The sequence below is a fragment of the Euphorbia lathyris genome, chromosome 7, assembly GCF_963576675.1.
Source record: "Euphorbia lathyris chromosome 7, ddEupLath1.1, whole genome shotgun sequence".
In the NCBI taxonomy this organism is placed as follows: Eukaryota; Viridiplantae; Streptophyta; class Magnoliopsida; order Malpighiales; family Euphorbiaceae; genus Euphorbia; species Euphorbia lathyris.
Window position 1 is genome coordinate 67,582,324 of NC_088916.1, and position 21,455 is coordinate 67,603,778.

The window sequence follows — 21,455 nt, forward strand, 5'->3', positions numbered from 1 at the left end:
GTTTTAAAAGAAATTAGATGTTTGGAGGATCAAAAGGAATAATTAACCACTTAATTCCAAACTATATATAGCCTTATTTCAGAAATTAAAATCATTTTGATCAAACCAACCCTTCATCATTGTTCTTCCTCCATCCTTCTCCACCATTCTCTCTCCACCTTCAACCACCACCAAAAACAGGGCAGCTCCACCGTTTTGGGTGTTTCCGGAGATCTAACCGTCCAAATCACCTCAAATTTTAACTGGAGACTCTAGACACATAGAATCAACTTCTTACTGGAGGGATTTTGATTTGGAGTAGTGTACAAAGAATACGGGCTAGGCAGATTTGGGACAGATTTAGGGTTTTTGGTGGTGTTGTTCTCAAATTTAGGCTAATGTAAGTAACTATCAACTAGTTTTTGGTTTGCATGTATAAATATATGTATATTAAGCTATAAATCTCCATGAATTTGTCTCCTAAGGGTTATCTTAGAAATTATTTGAGTATTGGTTGTTGATTTGAGATTGTGTTCAAGTTTGAAGGAAATGAGTTCACAATGGTAATTTTGAACTATTTTGATGTTGAATTGGTTTTACCTTGATGTTGAATTGGTTCTTCCTAAGAGTTTGATTATTATTTAGTTCAATTTATATTGAATTGGTTTTCTTAAGGGATATTTAGTTCAATTGATGTTGAATTGGTTTTCTTAAGGGTTTAAGTGCTATTTGGGTTCAATTGATGTTGATTTGAATTTCTTTAAGAGTTTTAATGTTATTTTGGTTCAATTAGTGTTCAAATTGGAATTTGGTTCAATTGGAATTCTTTAAGGGTTTTAATGTTATTTTGGTTCAATTAGTGTTCAATTGGATTTCTTTAAGGGTTTTAATGATATTTTGGATTTCTTCAGGGTTCAATTGCTATTTTGGTTCAGTAAATGTTGGATTTCGATTTATTGATGATTGTAGTAAAGTTGGATCTATTTGATGAAATTGAAGTTTGGTTGGATTTTGGGTAAAGTTTGTATCCATCAAGAGTAATCCGGATGGATGGTTTGATATTTGAAGACCATATTCAGTGAGGAACATGGCCTCTGTACACAGTCTAAAGACCTAGTCGGGTATTGGCAGCGAAGTGTTGGGTAAGACCAATACGGGATTAGGCATGGTTAAAGAGACGCCTTGATTATGTTTACGTGTTGTGGATCGAGGGGATACTCGGTGATGGATACGATATTGAATTTGATTCGAACTTCGGTTTTTAGTAAATGTTTATATAAGAATCGTTGTGTTTTGATTAAGTTTGATTTGAGGTTATTGATTAACATTCTATTTTAATTTGATGTTGTTTACAAGTTAATAAGTTTAAGGTTTGGTTTGGTTAAATGTTTTCACAAATGTATACATATAGCTATTTTACGTAAAAACTAGTTTTTATAGTTGATAGTTGCTTACTGAGATTTTTGTCTCATATTTTCAAATGTTTTAATGTTTTTAGGCGAAGAAGTACGAGGTACTGAGGGAAGTGTTCGACACTAGGTCGAGGATTGGATACGGCCACGATTGTCCAAGTCGTCTTCTAGGGTATTGCATACCATTTTGTACATGTAGATATAGGCGTTTTTTTTATGTGCTTGTGAATATGTAGGAACTTACGTCGCCCATTTTGAATCGAATATAAAGTTGTGGTATGCCGGATTTTGGTTTGAATGTCCAAGTATGGTGTTAATTTGTGAGATTAGGCAAATTAAAAGTTAACAAGTTAGAATTGGAGTAATTTTCTATGTTTCGAACTCGTTTTGGTAAAACACACGAGAAAAGGATTCGTAATTGGAAATTATAAATGATTTCGACCTTTTACAAATGTAAAAGTATATGTAGAAAATGTTTTTAAGTTCAAACATGATTTGTAATTCTTAACATTTGATTGTGAGATGTTACTTCTGACTCGTTCACGTCTATGGTAACGTCTCACTGTCATATCCGATTCTATTTTGGATCGGGTTTGACAAGAAAAGTATTGATTGTAATAGTTTATAACATAATAAATTAATGTTGCTTCCATTTCGATATAAATTGTAATGCTTTTGTATCATAGATATAATGTTGAATTTTAATTTTAATTATAGTTTAATTTAATTTTTTGTTTTTCATTGTGTTCTAATATATTTCTTAATTAATCTCATATTTTATAATTATTACTTTAAAGAATTCCAGTTAAAAAATAATATGAATATTTATAAATCATCCGCCTTTAATTAAAATTTTATAAAAAAAATTAGTCAATTTTTATTTTCAAAATTAATTTAATTTAATTTGAATTATCAATAAAAAAATAAATAATAAATTGAATACCATTAAAATATAAAATATATCATACTAAAGAGAGAAAAATAATTATACAATGTAGATTCATTTAGACTATTGTAAACTACTTTAAAAATACAAGTAAATAATTATATTATTTATAATAAAAACTCACTACTATGTTATTTTTTAATGCAGGAATTTACAAAGTTTATGAAGCGAAATGTTGTATGAAGCAAAATGTTGTATGACGCGAAATGTTCTTTGAATCATTATGATTCGTTTTTCCAATAAAATAAAATGTTAACTACTTATTACTTGCTTTATAATCTAATTAATAAAAAAATATTATTTTCAATACAATTACTACAAATACATTAAATTTATCGTCAACTATTTTTTGAAGAACAAAATTTTTATAAAGTTATTTTTTATATTTTTAAAAATTTAAATTATTTTAAAACAAAAAATTATTATCATCATATACAAATGATATATAATTAAAAAATATTAAAATATTAAATTTTTGTACAAAAATTTAATCGTCACGACGCGCGGGAATAATACTAGTTAATATAATATTTATGATGACAATGATAATGTAAACTTATCTATTCTCTTTACTCATAGTATTTATTATAACAGAGATAATGTAAACTCATTTCTACAGTATCAATTAAGCCAAAAGGCCTCTAAAACACTTCTTGTAAATTCTCTATGTTTCCACTATTATATACAATATATGTTAGACAAACAATTACGTCTGTCTTAAGAATGTTGGATGTGATTACCCAAAAAACAAATCAAACACAGAAAAATATACAAACAGTAAAACTAGAAATTAAAAGGAAAGAGTTAGACAAATCTGAGGCTTGTATTGGTAGTTTCCTTAAGACAGATGTCGTCGCTATTGACGATCATCTCCCAGGATACAACAGATTACGCAAGCAAACTCAAACCGTGTGTAGGCTCATTATCATCGGAGTAGGAAAACAATAACATTATGAATAGACAGAGAGTATAAATATACACATAATATTTTTTTTATCAACGACTTATGAATTTGACAATCCATTCTATATAAATAGAACTCGAAAGGATATGTCTTTTCATGAACGAACACGACTGTACACGGACAAACACGGTTGTTAACGTACGAACACGACTGTTCACGACGGACACGACTGTTCATGAAAGGAGGTGTTTGTTGGTATTTAAATTAATATATAATTTTATTCAAAATTTTCCAACAATCCCCCACATGAATAAAATTAGAAACGAGACGATTATGACTTGGTGATAACTTTCTATAGTTGCTATCTGCATAGGAAAGGTAGCTAATATGCATTGAACCTTCCATTATGAAAGTATATTTACTTTACTAGCTGACTAGTAGACACGATGTCTTTGAACTATTCTGTCGTTTGTGTAAACGATGATATACCCCACATAGATACCAATATAACACGGTATGGTTCTCATGGTTATGTTCGTTATGGCCCCACTAGTCTCCTTCGAAGCGACCCCACTTCACTCTAACATAGGTGATTTATTTGCTCATCATTTGTGACGCACAATGTATTATTAAAAGCATATAGCTTAACTTTTTCCCATTTGTGTCATTGTTTACATCTAGGAATGGACTTGGGTTTAACTCCCACAGTGAACGCACACGATTTATGCAATTAGGTTGTCCTTTTGAACCTAGATCTTGGGATCTCCAATCAACTAGGTAGGGTTTTCCTCCAGATAATGCCTCTTCTAATGGGCTTTAGTCCCATTCCTTTCGATGATTTTTCAATTTGATCTCAGTTTAACCCCTAGGTTAGTGGATCCGCTGTGTTATCCTTTGATTCTACAAAATCAATTAGAATGACACTCGTTGAGATCAATTGACTAATGGTGTTATCACACGGAAGCTTTTCTACCCGAGTTCATCATTCGGAATCTTTTTATACCGCATATTCACCAATTGATATGATATTTTTCTTCGATTCCATCATTGTGATGTACTTATTTTAAGGCGATTTGATTTCTACATTTTTAGTGACTTTCATAAATTAAATCTAGCCAACTAATGTTCATCTACCAGCGTCTAACTCGGCTAGATAACATCACTGCTCAGATTTGTCAATTTATGACATTTCACATTTCTAATGTAAATCAACCCTTATGCGCAAGAATATCAAATATGGAATTTTCGCATATCATCATCATCTCTAAAGAAAACATATTTTCTTTTATCACCAAGTCTTTAAAATTCATACCAATGAATTTTTCTAGACTTTTAGTGTGGCTTACACGTTGCCATTGGTACAAGTAGGCCTAAAGCCTTTGGTGTTCTTAAAACCGGATCCATCTTCAATTAACACATGTACCAACATATGCCAAAAGGCAATTAATCTATTTAAACAAACAGAGACGAGACAATAATTAACAACTTTTTCTTCCTGAAATCCAAACAAACCATGTTAGAATCAGAAAATCATAATCTATTTAAACAAATAGATACATAACAAATAATTAACAAAAAATATAAATTATATATATATTTTTTATGTTGTTCAACTTGTCCCAATAATTTTTCATTGTGATCTGTTCGTCAAAACAATCTACTAAAGTTTTCCTGTACGTATCTTTAGAAAAATTATATTATGTTAGTCTAAAAAGACAAACAAAACACCAACAACAACAAAAACAAAATTCACAAACATAGTTGGACCAATAAGAAAGAATTTGTCATTCATTAAATATTTCACATCAAAGCATCGCATAATGTTGTTCTATATTTTTAAACAGTAAACAAACGAAAGTCGTGAAGCTTTATTTAGTTTATTAAATTTGCTAAAATAATAAACCAAAGCTTCGCCTGTTATAGAACTATTTAGTTTATTAAAAAATATTAAAACTAGAACCATCTTTTCTTGATGAAAATAAATTATTTCAATAATGAAAGAAATAGGACTCCAACAATGACCGATACAGCTTCGTGTAGTCCCTCTTTTCTCTTTATCAAAATAAATAAAAAAAACATGCGCAAATGGATACACAACTTTCACAAATTCTAGATTCTCACCATTTTGATTCTTCACTATAATACAATAACTCATACCTCAAGCATGGGATAAAAATCGAAAAAATTACCAGGTGTCTTCTTCACCAATTCAATCTTTTATAGCTGCCTGTTTTCCCTTCTTGGTCGAAAAAACAAAGTAAATATTTTAAGGATTCTCTTACCATTTTTTCTGTGTATTTTTTGAAATCATAAACCAATAACATATGTTTTAAGAATGTTGGATGCTTAAGAAAACAATAAATCTGTTTTAAGAATGTTAGATTCTTAAGAAACAATCATTCGTCTTAAGAATGTTGGATGTGATTAACCAAAAAACAAATTGAACACAGACAAAACATATGAAAAATAAAACTAGAAATTAAAAGGAAAGAGTTAGACAAATCTGAGACCTATATTAGCAGTTTCCTTAAGACGACGTCGTCGCTATTGATGACCGTCTCCCATGATACAACAGATTACGCAAGCAAACTCAAACCGTGTGTAGATTCGTTATCGCCGGAGTAGGAAAACAATAACATTATGAACAGTCAGAGAGCATAAATATTGACAGAATATTTTTTATCAACCACTTATGAATTTGACAATCCATTCTATATAGATAGAACTCGAAATGATATGTCTTTTCACGAATGAATACAACTGTACACGGACAGACACGAGTGTTCACGTACGAACACGACTGTTCACGACGGACACGACTATTCATGAAAGAATGTGTTTGTTGGTATTTAAATTAATATATAATTTTATTCAAAATTTTCCAACAGTTATATTTATGATATTAATATAGTATTTATGATAATATAGATAATATAAATTCATCTATTATCTCTACTCTTATGGTGCCAACTGAGCCAAAAGACACCTAAAACAATTATTTTAAATTCTATCTGATTCCATTATTATATATAGTATAGATAAGAAGATTATTAATAATGGATATAAAGATGTGACATCTAAGAATATAATTAAAGAGAGAGAATCAAAAATTAATTTCAAAGGGAAGGAAAGAGAGATATCAAGAAATGAGGCTTTAAGATAAATTACTCGATTATAAGAGGATTATTAATGACGAATCAAGAGGAGGAATTTATGAATACAATTAAAGAGAGAGAATAAAAAATTGATTGCAAAGGGAATGATGTAACATAAGGGAATATAGAAGGAATTTGAGGCTTTATGGCAATTAATAGATAGATAAAAGAGATTAGCTTTAAAAAATAGATAAAAAAAGATGCATTTGCTAGAAAGTTTTAGAAGAAGAAAAGAGTTGTGAAATTTTTTATTGCATAACATGTCATTTTTTTTATGATGTGGAAGCAGAGTGAGAGGCTAATGTGTTGTTTGATGAAACTAAAAATTAAGTGCTGAAAAATAAATATAGAATTGAATATATAAATATTAAAAATACTAAATGATGCAACAATTTGATAAATATAAAAATAAAGTATTGAATATAAAAAATTTGGTAGATAATGTTCAACATAAAATTTTAAGTCAGATATTTTGACTTACATAAACGAACATATAGGCAGGTGGTTAGCGCTCGTCCTGACGAACCAACCATTCATCTCCTCTCCTTACAATCGAAATCTTCAAATCTCCCACTTTACTTGAGTTATTTAGATCCTATATTTTGCAGAGAGCTACTACTGTGTGTGCCATCATTGTATAGTAAATTAAATGATTCAATCGTGCCATAAACCCCTTCCTCTACTTCATAAAGAGGATATATAGCCCATTGCTATTCGTTGTGTAAGAGTCAAAACCAAACTGCAGAAAGGAAAGTATGACCGGCAAATCACCATTCGAACACTCACACAGGAGGAAGCTCTCGGGGCAAAATCTAGGTGCTTTTAAAGCCAGACATTAGACTTACTAAAAATATATTTTTTTTTTGAATAAAAAAAAAATTCTTGTAAAGGTAAAAAAAGAAAGAAAAACACATCCATGCGGCTCGTTATTAATGGTAAACTGCCTTTTGTCGGAGATTAACTTAATTAAATATTTTAAACAATGAAAGAAGTGAGGTTATTAAATACAAAATGTATTAAATGAAGTGAGTTGATTGTTATCAAAATAAGTTATTTTTAACTTAATTAAATATTTTATATCTTTAACCTAATTGAATATTTTAAACACGAAGCGAACAAATCGAAGTTATTAAGTATATAATGTATTAAATGAAGTGTTTTGATTGGTTATCAAATAAGTACTTGTTAAGTTATTATTATTATTTTTTTAAGAAGGTGAGTTAAGCTTTTATTAAAAATTAAGAGTTTTAGTATTTTATGATAAATGATAAATAACAATAATTAACTTTTTTTTTTTTGATAAACAATAATTAACTTTTAAATATACAGTATATTTTTCAGACCAGAGTTGATATTAACAAAGGTGTGAGACATCATTCCTCTCTCTCTCTCTCCTTTTCCTTTTCCCTCCTCTGAGTGTCTCTCCGTCTCCCATCTTTCCCTCGCGCATTTTATTTATTTTTCCTTTTTAATTAATTATTTACCGAGCCAACTAAAACCAGCGTCGATATAAAATCTCACTGATCCTTGCTTTCTTTCTCCTTCTTCTTCATCTCATCATAATTCAAAATCAAAGCCTTTTCTCTCATCTCATCATAATACTAGCAACTATTATTATTCACAAATCCATTCACCGATCAATTTCCAAAAAACCAATAGGCGGTGTTCCTTTGTCTTCCTCCCTTCTGTGGGTAAGCTTCACGACTGTTGTTTTATTTATCGAAATTTCTTCTGACTTCCTTCTTCTTGCTTGTAATTTGCCATTTTGTTTTCTTTATTTTTACTTCCTATTCAATTTCTAGGGTTTATGATTTTCTCCCCCTATTTTATCAATAGGTGTGTCTCTCCCCTTTGTATATTGTTTTTAATGATATGACGTGTTTTTTTTGTTATTTATTTTTGTTGTCTGTTTTAATGGGTGTTGTTTGTATTCATTTAGTTTGTGCTATTTGATGTGTTACTGGAAACTTTATTAGTTTGAGCTGGAAGATTAGCATACAGACATGGAAGGTACGTTTTGACGAACAGACGATTGAAGATTCTCTTTTCTTCTACAGTGTTCGCTTTTAGTTAAGAAACGGAGTTATTGAATACTTTTGGATACCGAGTGACCCAATGTGATTGCTAAATGCCCGTTTGTTGCCTGTACGGAGAGTCTAGAATTCTTGATTGGGTGACTCCTTTGTCTTTATTGTATCTTCCTTGGGTCTCCGTGATTTTTGTTCAGGAGATGCGATTGTTGAGATGGATATGTGGTCATACGAGAAAGGATCGGGTGAGTAATGAAATAATTAGGACAAAAGTAGGGGTTACATCTATTGAGAATAAAATGAGGGAAAACCGACTAAGGTGGTTTGGCCATGTAAGATGAAAAGCGTTCAGTGCGCCGGTTAGTAGGACTGAAAAGTGGCAAAGGGATGTAATGGTGAGGGTTAGGGGAAGACCTAAGCAAACTTGGAAGAGGGTGATTGAGAGTGATATGAGTTTATTGTGGATTGAGGAAAATATGGTAGTGGATAGTGTTAGATATGTAATTAATAGAGGTAGAACCCTTGAGGATTTCTATTGATCAAGTAGAGTATAAATACCCAAGAGTTTACAACAAACAAGCCCTATATTATGCCTATAATTATGCTAATGTGATAATTAATACCTATAATTATGCTAATGTGATAATTAATACCTATAATTATGCTAATGTGATAATTACAAATCAATCATCAAATAATATATTTTCTAAACAAGATAATTACATATCTAACAGATAGGAGGGAGTGGAGGGAGAGAATTTATGTCGCCGACATGACTTGATTTCACGGTTTTATATGATGGTTCATGTTAGCCGATCCCGAATCATTTCGGGACTAAGGCTTTGTCGTTGTTTATAATGTTGGTTAACTTGTATTTCTATGTTGACTAGCATTTTGAATTCAGACATCAGATAGATTGTTTCTGTGGTGATGAATGCTGTGTTCTTGTGTTGCATATTTTCAATTGCAAAATAGTCAAATTCATCTTTCTATGTTTGGAAATGATGTGTCATTGCCACCTATTGCAGAATAGGTCGGTAATACGATGAGCCGACCAGCTACGCGGAGCAAGAATAAAAGGCATAAGCAAGGGGATAATGTCGATATCACTTCTGAAATTTTGAGGTACAGTTACATAAATGTTCATCTTTCCTACAGATTGCAACTTTTTTCTGCTTCATACGCATGATCTGTTTGTAACATTTTTTGCCTCTTGTGTAGGAATATTAATACAACTGGTGACATAACCAATGGTGATGTAAATAAACTGTATATGGTCTCAAAACCAGTTTGTCAAGGGTGCCGTGTCAATACTAAAGATAATCCCAACTGCTTTTGTGCTTTGATTCCACCACCCAATGGGAGTCGTAAGTCTGGTTTATGGCAGAAGTTATCAGAAATTGTTCTTGGCCTTGGTGATGACCCAGGCAAGAATCTTCGTGCATCTGCTGATTCACCGGCTGGTCTTACAAATCTGGGAGCTACATGCTATGCCAACAGCATACTTCAATGTTTGTACATGAATACATCTTTTCGGGATGGTGTCTTTTGTGTTGAACCAGAAGTATTGGAACAACACCCTGTTTTGAATGAGCTTGTCTGGCTTTTTGCAAAATTGCATGCTAGTAAAGCAGCTTTCATCGATTCAGCTCCATTTATAAAGACTCTGGAGTTGGATAATGGTGTTCAGCAAGATAGCCATGAATTTTTGACCCTTCTTCTTTCCTTGCTTGAGCGTTGCTTGAGCCATTCTAGGGTTTCCAAGGCAAAATCAATAGTTCAAGATCTCTTTCGTGGAAGTGTGTCACATGTAACGACGTAAGATATGCTTGATTTCATCTTTTAATTTGTTTTTTTTTTCTTATGATTTTTTGTTTGTTGTTGCTATGGTAATATTTGTTTAATCCTCAAATCAACATTTTTTTACACCCTTCTGTTTATATTTTAATGATGCTAATTGTCTTCTCTCTTTTTCTCTTGGTGTTTGAGGTAACTTAGACCAGGGCCAGTCTTGAGATTTGGAGTGCCCTAGTGTCTAGCTAATAAAGCTCTACAAATCTATTGAGAGCCCCTTTTTGAGATTGTATTAATTCATCAATTCTCCTTTTTTTTTCATTCGTTTTTCATGTCCAGATAATTGCTTTTTAGGAGGCATTGCAAACAAAATTCAAAAGTATGAATAGACGATATGATAAGATAGCGTAGAAAAACTGATAGAGCTAAACCATTGAGCCATTTCATTGATGTGTATCATATATATGTATATATAGATTACAAAGGATATGATTTGCCTATAATTAAGCCTAAATTAGCTCATAGAGTTAATTAATATGATCTGTCTATAATTAAGCCTAGATTACCAATTAGCATAAATATAGGATAATTACCATAAATACAATATATATCTAACAAAAACTTTTTATTAAGGTTTTACTACTTAGGAGTTTAAATGGTAATTGGATTCTTTTTCAGTTAATGCTTATCAATTTTAACGTCTCTTTTACATTGAAAGTAGCAGTTACCAATCCAATGCCAAACGTTTTTTTTATTACTGCCTTTTGTTTGCTTAATTTAATTAATGCCCTTTTGTGTATTTCTTTTAGTTTATATTTTTATTTATTGAAAGAACGTTTGAATTTTTATTAATGCTCTTTTAACTTTTTTTTTTTCTTTTTGAACATATATATATATATATATATATATTGTGCCCCTAACATTTGGAGGCCCTTTGCGGTTGCATCTAACTTAAAAGTTGGCTTTGTTTGTTCTGGGAGCAGGTGCTCAAAATGTGGAAGAGATTCTGAAGCATCTTTTAAGATGGAAGACTTTTATGAGTTGGAGTTAAATGTAAAAGGATTGAAAAGCTTAGATGAGAGTTTGGATGATTACCTTAGTGTGGAAAAGCTACATGGTGATAATCAGTACTTTTGTGAGTTGTGTAAAATGAGAGTTGATGCTATTCGTAGCATCAAGCTGCGAACTCTGCCCGATGTCCTCAATTTTCAGCTTAAGCGCTGTGTTTTCCTTCCCAAGGTACTTCATGTTGTGCTTTTGGATTTAAAGTATTGATATTTAGATGCTCCGGGTCTTCCTTATATGAAGATTTAGTTACCAACTATTTTTCTACTTAGCTTCTTCCCATCTGAAGCTGTATATTTTATCATATATTTATATGTTGATTTTTGTCAGTAGACTACAACAAAGAAGAAAATCACTTCTGCATTTGGTTTCCCTGGAGTATTGGATATGCAACAAAGGCTTTCCGAACCCTCTCAACAGAACTGGATATATGATTTGTCAGCTGTTTTGATTCACAAGGGAACTGCTGTGAACAGTGGTCATTACATTGCTCATATTAAGGATGAGAATACTGGCCAGTGGTGGGAATTTGACGATGAGCATGTATCGAACTTAGGACTTCACCCTTTTGGAGAAGGTTCTTCAAGTTCTGCATCTAAAATTGTCCCCAGTGAGGCACCAACTTGTGCAGAACAAGTGCGAGCTGTGGCCAATGGAAATCATGCAGATGATGTACAGCCACAATCTCTGAAAACCAGTCTTAATGGCCATACAGAGATATTTTCATCTAATGATGCATACATGCTGATGTATAATCTTAGGCGTACTCAGAAGATGGATCAGGAAAGACCGATGGAAATAGAAGGTTGTGGGAGGTCTTTGCATGAGAGTTCTCTTCCACCTCACCTTTTTGAAGGTCTGAAGAATGAGAATGAATTATATTTGTCCCTTTGTGAAGAATATAAATTGAAGAAGGAAACGGAGGTGAATCAGATCACAGAAAGGAGACAAGAGGTTCGGTCAATTCTCTCTGAAGCTCCCGTCCAGTCACTTGAAGAACCATTTTGTTGGGTCTCCACTGAGTGGCTTCGACAGTGGGCAGATAATATTACTGCAATGTAAGTTCAAGTTTCTATAACGTGTCGTTGTAAGTTGCCAACATAAAGTAACTCCTTTATTTGCTTGTATATGTATGAGTTCATAGCTGCTGCTTCAAGGTCGTAGTTCTAAATATTGATCTGTTGGGATGGTATAATTCATGTTTGCCACGTTTCTCTTGGGAATTTTAACCAAATAAGAATTAGTTTAACTGTTATATATCCAAATTTGCACAAGTGATTTTTCATGTTACTCTGTTGTAAGTACTGTATGAGGCTATTTATGGTTGTTTGTAATGTCCAGCAGTGCGTTAGATAACACTCATATTCAATGCTCGCATGGAAAAGTTCCAGTTTCAAAGGTTGGCTCCATGAAGCGGTTGTCTGCGGAGGCTTGGACCAAATTATTATCTAAGGTATTTTCATGTCTAATCTGTTTTACTTATATTCGGGGTCCTATATTGTATTATAGGCACTCCCTTCCTAGTTGTTTTCATAGAGAGTTGAATGGTGAAATGTGCCTCAATTGTGCTAGGTAGGATTGTCTAAAAAATTGAGGTGCTAGACACTAAGACGCTTGCCTGAGTAAGGCAAAGCACTTTTTATCACTATCTTTGCTTGAGAGGGTGGAAAAGGGGAAGATATATTTAAAAAAAAAATATGCGACTGGTTAGCATTATGGAGGAAGTTTATGTAGAATACATTTCCTTCCTCCTTTCCATTATCCTAATTGAACATAGCCTTTAAGTAGTAGTTTTGTGCTCACGTGCAATTTTATGTATTTTGTACACCAACAGTCCATTATTCGTGTTTTCAACAAATTTTAAGGGTTCCATTCCTTTTGTTGGTGTTTGTTTTATCAATTCAATCATTCCCTTTACCCTCTTTTAGTTTTGGGTTTACCCCTAACTCCTCTAATCCCATTCCCCCTAACCTCCTAAGGTTTTCCATTCCCTTTCCCCTCTCTCTCACTAATTTAAACATTTACTTTTCTTATAAAATTTCAATATATTTTTGACTAATTTTTACTTTTTTATTTTTATTTTTATCCTTATATTTTTTTTATATATTTTTATCCCTAGACTAATCTCACTTTTGATCCTTATACTTATTTGTTTTTATTTTTTATCCTAAAAAATATTTTTGACAAATATTTTTCTTTTATCATATTATTTTTAAAATAGACTACTTGGAAACAGTATAAATAGAACAGTATAGACATATGTATGTAATTCTTGATTCCATTCCGTTACCCTTGTGCGAACCAAACGCCCCCTAAGTGTTTTAAGTATAATATGATTAATATATTTTTACAATTTTTAATTAATTTACAGGTAATATATGATATTTTAGTTAATAACACTTAATACATTAAGTCTAGTATACCTAGAACTATAAAAAAAATATAAACCAAACAGTTCTCTACTATTATATGCTTTTGTACCAGAGTGATTTAGAACTATTCAAATGTGGATAAACACAGAAGTTAGTGTTGAAATACAACTACTTCATAAATATTATCTACAGTTATATCTAAATATAAAGATAACATTAGGTTGTTTGATAGAAGCAATTTAACCACTTTAAACCTTCTAACTTAATTATCCCATAATTAATTTAACCACAATTATAATCTAATCATAATTGTCTAAAATAAATTAATTCCCACATGTATATATATAATACATGTATTTCGCCCCCCTTCATTATTTGGGCCTTTATGGACTATATTGGGCTTCCATCTATTAATTAACATCCATTCCTCTTTTTTGGTTCCAAGTCTTATGTGTGACCAGTAGGTTCTTATTACTACTATCAAAATCCAGAACAGTCTAGAGGTATACACATTCTATTATAATTTGTGTAAATGTAGCAAAAGATAGCAAGCGAAACAGGATAAGAGAAGCTTCCCCTGTAGTTTGCAAATTTGGTGGAACATGATTATTCAAGTGACTTGTGAGAATAGTGTGCTTTTTGAAACAAATGTTGCTTACTTTTTTTTTCCTAACCATTTTATGCTCAGAGCTTGCCTGTAATTACCTGTTTCTATCTAGGCTATGCAATCGTTGCTAATCTTTCTGTTAAATGCTTGTAAATTTCAGTATGGTGGAGGGCCAACACTAACAAATGATGACTACTGCAAGGCTTGCCTTGTTGATGTTGCACGATCTCTTGTCTGTGCCGATAGCTATAGGGATCGGAGGACATCTATGAGAGAGCTTGCAAATGATGTACTTGCAGGGAAGTGCCTGGATGGAACATACTACATATCAAAGAGTTGGTATGGTATCTTGTATTTCTTCCCCTGCTGTTGGAAATTTATTTCAATGTGTTAACCAGCATTGAGTTGTGGCTTACTAGAGCTCTTCCCTGTTTTAAGAGTCTACCTTACTGTTAAGTAAGACAAATATACTGTCCTTTTCTGAACCCTTTTTGGCCTTGCTCCTTGGAAAGCGAATAAAACCCCATCAGTAATCTATGATCTTTTTTACTTATTATTATCTATGGACCTGAAAAACATATTGTTGTTCTGTGGATGTAAACTTTTATCGATGAACCTAAAACATATCGTTCACTGTGGAAATGAATGGTTTCATGGTATCTTTCTGGGAATGGCTGTAGTGATTAGTGAATGTGCTATTTGATCCCTGTAGGTTGCAGCAGTGGGTAAGAAGAAAAAACCATGATGCACCAAGCGAAGCTGATGCAGGACCAACAGTTACAATCAGGTGTCCTCATGGGGGATTGATGCCTGAGCAAGCACCTGGTGCCAAACGAATATTGGTTCCGGACAATCTGTGGCGCTTCATTTGTGAGGATGCCTCTGCAGTAAAACCCGATGATTTCTCAGGTTGCATGATTTTTGATTCAAACACTCAACAGTGTCTGCAATGCTGTGATGAACTTTCTGAAGTTGCCTGCTTGGAGGATTCTCTAAGGTCATTCACAAATTATTAGTAGTAAAGACCTCCCAAACTCATTTGCATGCATGCGTGCATTTCTGTATTTGATTTTCTGTGTCCATACTGCAGAGCTGTGAAGCTAAGACAACGACAAAATCATGAGAAATTGGTTACTGGAAAAGGTATTCCCCTTTCCTTGAACTGCAAGTACTACTTAGTTCCATCATCATGGCTCGCAAAATGGAGAAACTATGTGACTGCAAGCGGCAAGCATATTTCTTCTTCAATGGAACCTGAAATTCTGGATATTGTCATTGATTCACTGAAATGTGAAAAGGTAACTCTTAATTGTGTCAGAATATTCTGTTAGGTCATAATTGACACCTATTTCTTATATGGTCATGCTCTCTCTTTCACCACTCAGCCCTTCCAGTAACAAATAGAATAAAAAATGAAGTACATGCTGCTCCTCACTTGGAGTTAAATTTATGTAATACTTTTTCATCTTTATCATGTTCCACTATCTGATTCAATGAATTTTAACTTCATGGTTAGTGACTTCTGCATGAAAAGTTGCTATGATATTTATAAATTATGATGTGGTGTCTGATTCTGGTACAGCGGGTGCACGGTATGAGTTTAATCAAAACCCGAAAAGAAATAATAAAGACTAGAACTAATCTAGTAACCACTTATAGGCTGAGATAGTTCTTAAACCAAAAAGGAATAGAAAAATTAATAAATTAATAAAGCAAAATAAAACAAATCCAAATTGGATTTGAAAAGGTGCATGTGCGGCAATCTGTTTTGCAAATTGGTTTTGGAATCATGGAATCATGGAACAATTCCAATTCCATATGGAATTACGACTCCTATTTATATGGCACTCCATCAGATTCAGGACCTATCTGGTTTATATCGTTTTCCTTTTAGCCATGTTTAGTGATAAAATTATATGTTTCCAAGTAGTCTTTTTTAGACTCACAATCTCGTTCAATTTTTTTCAGCATTTAAGACTCTTGGAAAGGCCTCCTTATTTGGTTTCCAAACGTGGCATACTTTTCCAGAAGGGTTCTACTGTAAGTATGATGGGTATTTCAATATGATTATGGCCTCAATTTTTCATCTCTCAGCTAGTAAAATTGCTGGTAACCTACAGAAATTATTGTAATTTTCTCTGTGAGCTATATCATTTCTACCATAATGGCCGCCAAAAGGGGCAAAAGTTATTAGTCAATTCTATTGCTAGTGCTCTGATATCACTTTTTTCTTTGTTTTTTTTCCTTTGTCCCCATTCTTTGGATTCTAGACAGATGGGTTAACAATCATTACTGATAATGACTGGAACAACTTTTGTGAAGAGTGGGGTGGTAATAAGGCGAAGGGTATATCTGCAATCATTGAGTCGAGTAATGCAGCTGAAAATGGTTTAGCTGTTTCCTGTGAAGAGAAAACTATGAATGAGGAGCATTTGAATCCTCCAGACGAAGTAAACAATGAGAGAGAGACTAGCCAGCCTATCATTAGGACTTGTCCTGAGGTGAACTAAAGCTAAGCTTGTTTGTAATGTGCAATCGTGCATTCATGAAGTCACTTCATTTTATTTGATAGCTGATTATGGCATTTCACAAAATTTGCTAGGTCTGCGAGGCTTGCATTGGTGAAAGAGAAAGTTGTAAATTGATGGAGAAACTTAATTACACCAACGAGGACATAAATGTATCTCTTGTACGTGGTAAAGAGGCTCCAAAATCAATTCTGGAATCATCTGAGACCACTTCGGAGCCTGATCGTAGGGCCTCTAAGCGCTCTAGAAGGACCAGTTATGGGAATTCTGTTAATTTAAAAGTTTCTGGTTCTACATCAATATACCAGTTAAAAATGATGATATGGGAATCACTTGGGGTAAGCTGCAAGGAAAATATATATATGTCTGGTTTGTGATAGCTGATGCATGATCATTTGGGACTAATCTTCATGGATGTTGCTAGCAACTGAGATTAATTATAGTTGGTGGGTTTTGTATTTTTTTTTTTCTTCTGGGAAACATCAGCCTTTTAATGTCGCATTCTGGTCTACAAATGGATCCTACTGTGCGATCTGCATGATGTGCTAGTTACCTTCAATTCGAAGGTTGATACATTTCTGAAAGGAGATTGTGTATGGACATTAAAAAATTAGGGTATTCACCACAAAACCGATATATCGAGGCTTAGCTTGCAGGAGACAGTGATGCAAAAACATTAAGACAATTTTCTTCTCCTATAGATACTTTTCGAAGATCTTGAGATTGGCTCTTCTGATAGCATCTGATCAATAAAATTTCTTTCTTGCCACAAAACCAATATAATGGGGCTCAGCTCTGCAATAAGTTCTCCAAAAGTTAAAAAGTAATGCAAAAACATAAATTTTCTTCTCCTATAGATGCTTTTCGAAGATCTTGAGATTGGCTCTGCTGATACCATCTGATCAATACAAATTTCTTTCTTGTGAGACATTGTTCCCAGTTTGAATTTTCCTCCTTATAATGGTTGGATTTAGTTTACATCTGATCATGATACTGTGCACCATTTCTTCATTTCTATTGCTTGGCGCAACGGTAAACGTTGTTGTCGTGTGACCGAGAGGTCACGGTTTTGAGTCGTAGCAGTGGCCTCTTGCCAAAAAATTGGCAAGGGAAGGCCCGTCCCCAATACACCCTTGTGGTGGGACGGACCCCTCCCTGGATCCTCGCTTAGTGGGGACACATGTTATTTTTGCATTGGTGAAGCTAAATGAACCTTATTATGATACTGTTATTCATTTCTGTACGAATGATATGTATACCAAAATCAAATAGGGTTGCATTAGAGGTTTGCCTATATGAGCTATAAGTTCAGTTGGGTAGATAAGATGTTTTTTGCCAATAACTATCCTGTAATGAAATGTATTGATGCAGGTAGTCAAGGAAAACCAGATTCTTCATAAAGGTTCTCGGGTACTTGATCAGGAATGTGCAACCCTTGCTGACTTGAATATATTTCCTGGAGATAAGCTATGGGTTCAAGATTCTGAAATTCATGAACATAGAGATATTGCTGGTAATTCATCATTGTAGTGCTTCAAGTTAAACTATTTCAAAATAAATGGTTATTTTGGATGCAATCCATGGGATGTATCTCTGCTGATTATTAAACTGCACATTTAAGTTTCATCTTTGAATACTTTCGACACTTTATTTTAGTGGTTTGTCTGAAATTTTTGAAATAAGGAAAGGAAGCAAAGAACCTTACATATTAGTTGATCTTGAGAGTCTATGTTGTGAAATAGTGGTTGATTGTACTGATTTCGTTGTATCTTGATGTCAAAACAGATGAGCTCTCTGACCAGAAAATGAACACACAAGAAGCTGAGGGAGGGTTCCGGGGTACACTTTTGACTGCAAATGTTTCATCACAACCTGTTCAAGATGTGTGCTCAAAATAGTCATCCTTAAATTACATACCACAATTTTGTACATGCTGATTCAGGGAAAGGAAACAACTTGGATCTTAGGCTTTTGCCTATATGAGGTTAGAACTCTAATCATAATCAAACTTCAGTTTTGTTGTTTCATTGATGGAAAAGTGGTAATGAAATGGAATGAAATCATGATTACATTATCATGTTTGGTTGGAAAATTTTAATAAAATTCATAAAATACAATTATCCTATAGGCCTAAGGTTTTTGGAAAAGTACAAATTTAGACTCAACGTTCAAAATAGCACCAATATAGGCTTAATCATATTATATTCTTTCTCTATTAACTTTAGGGTAAAGTTCAAATAAAACCTTTGTGGTTTTACTAATTTTCAGATAAAGGACTGTGGTTTACTTTTTGTCAAAACGAGGACTGAGGTTTTCAACTTTAGCAAAGTAAGGACTTTTTCGATTGATACTATTAAAATAGAAAAGTTGAAGAATTAAAGTTCCATAGAAAATATGACATTGAACAACTTTAATTCTTGAAAATTTTCATTTTCAGGTCGTTAAAGATAGTTTTAATAGCATTATTAAAAGTGCGAAATCTCAGTCCTCGTTTTGACAAAAAGTAAACCACAGTCCTTTATCTGAAAATTAATGAAACCACAGGGGTTTTATTTGAACTTTTCCCTTAACTTTATATGTTTATATTCGTTTTTCATCAATGATTCCACGACTACTAAATTTCATTGCTCATGTAATATATGCAAACTAAAAGTAATTGAATATCCACAATATTGCGAACACTGACATGTATCAATATTATTTTAACTAGTATTCGAAATATTGTGGATATTCAATTACTTTTAGTTTGCATATATTTACATGAGCCATGAATTTAGGAGTCATGGAATGGTTGATGAAAAACAAATACAATGCTTTAATGGGCAATAATACTAATTAATTGTATTATAATAAATAAGAAAATAGAACTCGGTGTCTATTTTATTTGTAATGCTCATTACATAAATTTGTGAAGAAAAATTGAATGATGTAATGATGATTCCATTACGATAAAAAATGATATGATTAATAAGTGAATTAAAATGTTGTGTGATTAACTTAAATATTGCAATTTTGACAGGAGTTAGGTGACTGGCAGCTTGTCGTTTTGTTGTGCATAAACCAGCGGAATTAGTTATAGCCCCTAAAATATTTTGTAACAATGTAATTTAGAATATTAATGTTGTACTAATCTGGTGGTATTTGCAATGTTCTTTGTCAACCTATTTTGAATGTAGCATTTACTCTATTCGAAGTGGGGATTGTCAATCTCAAAAGTTAAAGCTGAACACTAAAATGAGGTTCTTTGGGGAAATTGTTCTCAATACGGTAATGGTTGGGAAATGATTTAACATTAGCGTTAGTACCTTTACATTAGGGCTTATACCGCTGAAAGCGAGTCTTTTGTTAAAAATAATTCCTTTAAAGAGCTGCATTAGGAGGCCTTCTTGCAAAAACATTGAGGCATCATATGAGGTCTTCTTGCAAAAACATCAAGAAGCTTGATATTATTGAGCCAACAATCCGCCCAAAATCATACTGATTTGCCATTATCAACATCCCAAAGTAGTAGGAGTGGCAATGGAGAGGGGATAATTCGAAAACCGCAGGTATCCGAAACCGACGCGGATGGGGAATAATCGAAAAAATTGGGAATGGGGACGAGGACGGGGATAATTTTTTTCCCGAACCCTACATGAGGATGGGGATGGGAATTGCTATATTCGTCCCGTGAGGATCCTGTCCCATTACATCGTCCCGTGAGGATCCTGTCCCATTACCATGTAAATTCTCGTGGGGATCCTTGAAAAATCCCCATGGGGATCCTCCAATAAAATCAGTAATTTGAATTAATTTTATATCATAAATGAGGGGCAAATATTAAACTTTATCCACTACAAACTAAAATGCAGGGATTTATTTGTAACTATTGTTAGGGTTTTTATAATTTTGATTTCAGTAACACTTTCTATAATCTATTCTATTCTTCACGATCGAGACTGACGAACGCACCGCCGCCCCCAGTCTTCTCTCCACTTTTACGTCTTCTCTGACCGTTGGCTTCAGTCCACCTGCAATCCGTGACTCCGCCTGCGTTCACTCCGTGACTCCACCGCCTGCGTTCCGTCGGTTTCATTCCGCCTGGGTTCCGTTCCATCTGCTTTTGTCCGATGTCTGCTTCACTCCGCCGTCTCCTTTCTTACATTTCAATTAGAACCAGCAAAATTAAGTTCGTTTGATTTAGTTGATTTTGTTGTAATTCCAGGTACCTTTTCAGATTCTGTAAGCAGCTAGTTACAGATTTCTGTAACCAGCAATTGCTGATTACAAAAAAATCTGTAACCAGCAAATGCTGGTTACAGAATTTGCAATTGCTGGATACAGAAATATATAACCTGTTTTTGCTGGTTACAGCAAACTGGTTACTCTAATGGTTTTTGTATTTTTTTTATTGTATATATAAAAATTCATTATATTATTTTATTGGGTACGGGGACGGAGATGAAAAAAAATCCCCGAATCACTTAATGAGGATTCCCCGAAACCGTTCCCGTAACAATTGGTGAGGGTATGAAAAATGCAATTCCGTCCCCGCGCACACCGTTGCCACCCCTAATCCCCGTTGAAACAACATGGAAGCTCTTCCAAAGGTGGGAGCAATTTTTAACTTGGCCATTACCTCTAAACACCTCATCCTTCCCGTGCAAAATGCGAACCCACAGAG

The 21,455-nt window shown here is 33.3% G+C and overlaps 1 protein-coding gene across 2 annotated transcripts; it reads left to right on the forward strand.

The window, feature by feature from the left end:
• The first annotated feature begins 7,765 nt into the window (after nt 1–7,765).
• On the forward strand, nt 7,766–19,930 carry LOC136235368 (ubiquitin carboxyl-terminal hydrolase 26). 2 transcript variants are annotated; one of them, XM_066025006.1, is made up of 15 exons: nt 7,766–8,087; nt 9,455–9,551; nt 9,648–10,244; nt 11,204–11,459; nt 11,619–12,343; nt 12,627–12,738; nt 14,425–14,603; nt 14,977–15,261; nt 15,355–15,562; nt 16,233–16,304; nt 16,535–16,765; nt 16,867–17,130; nt 18,164–18,305; nt 18,578–18,776; nt 19,812–19,930. In XM_066025006.1, exons 2-14 carry the CDS (start codon nt 9,472–9,474, stop codon nt 18,688–18,690), a joined length of 3,264 nt encoding a protein of 1,087 aa, XP_065881078.1. In that variant the 5' UTR covers nt 7,766–8,087; nt 9,455–9,471; the 3' UTR covers nt 18,691–18,776; nt 19,812–19,930. The 2 variants fall into 2 exon arrangements, with proteins under 2 accessions (XP_065881078.1, XP_065881079.1); XM_066025007.1 differs by having other exon boundaries at nt 12,630–12,738.
• The last annotated feature ends 1,525 nt before the right edge of the window (nt 19,931–21,455 follow it).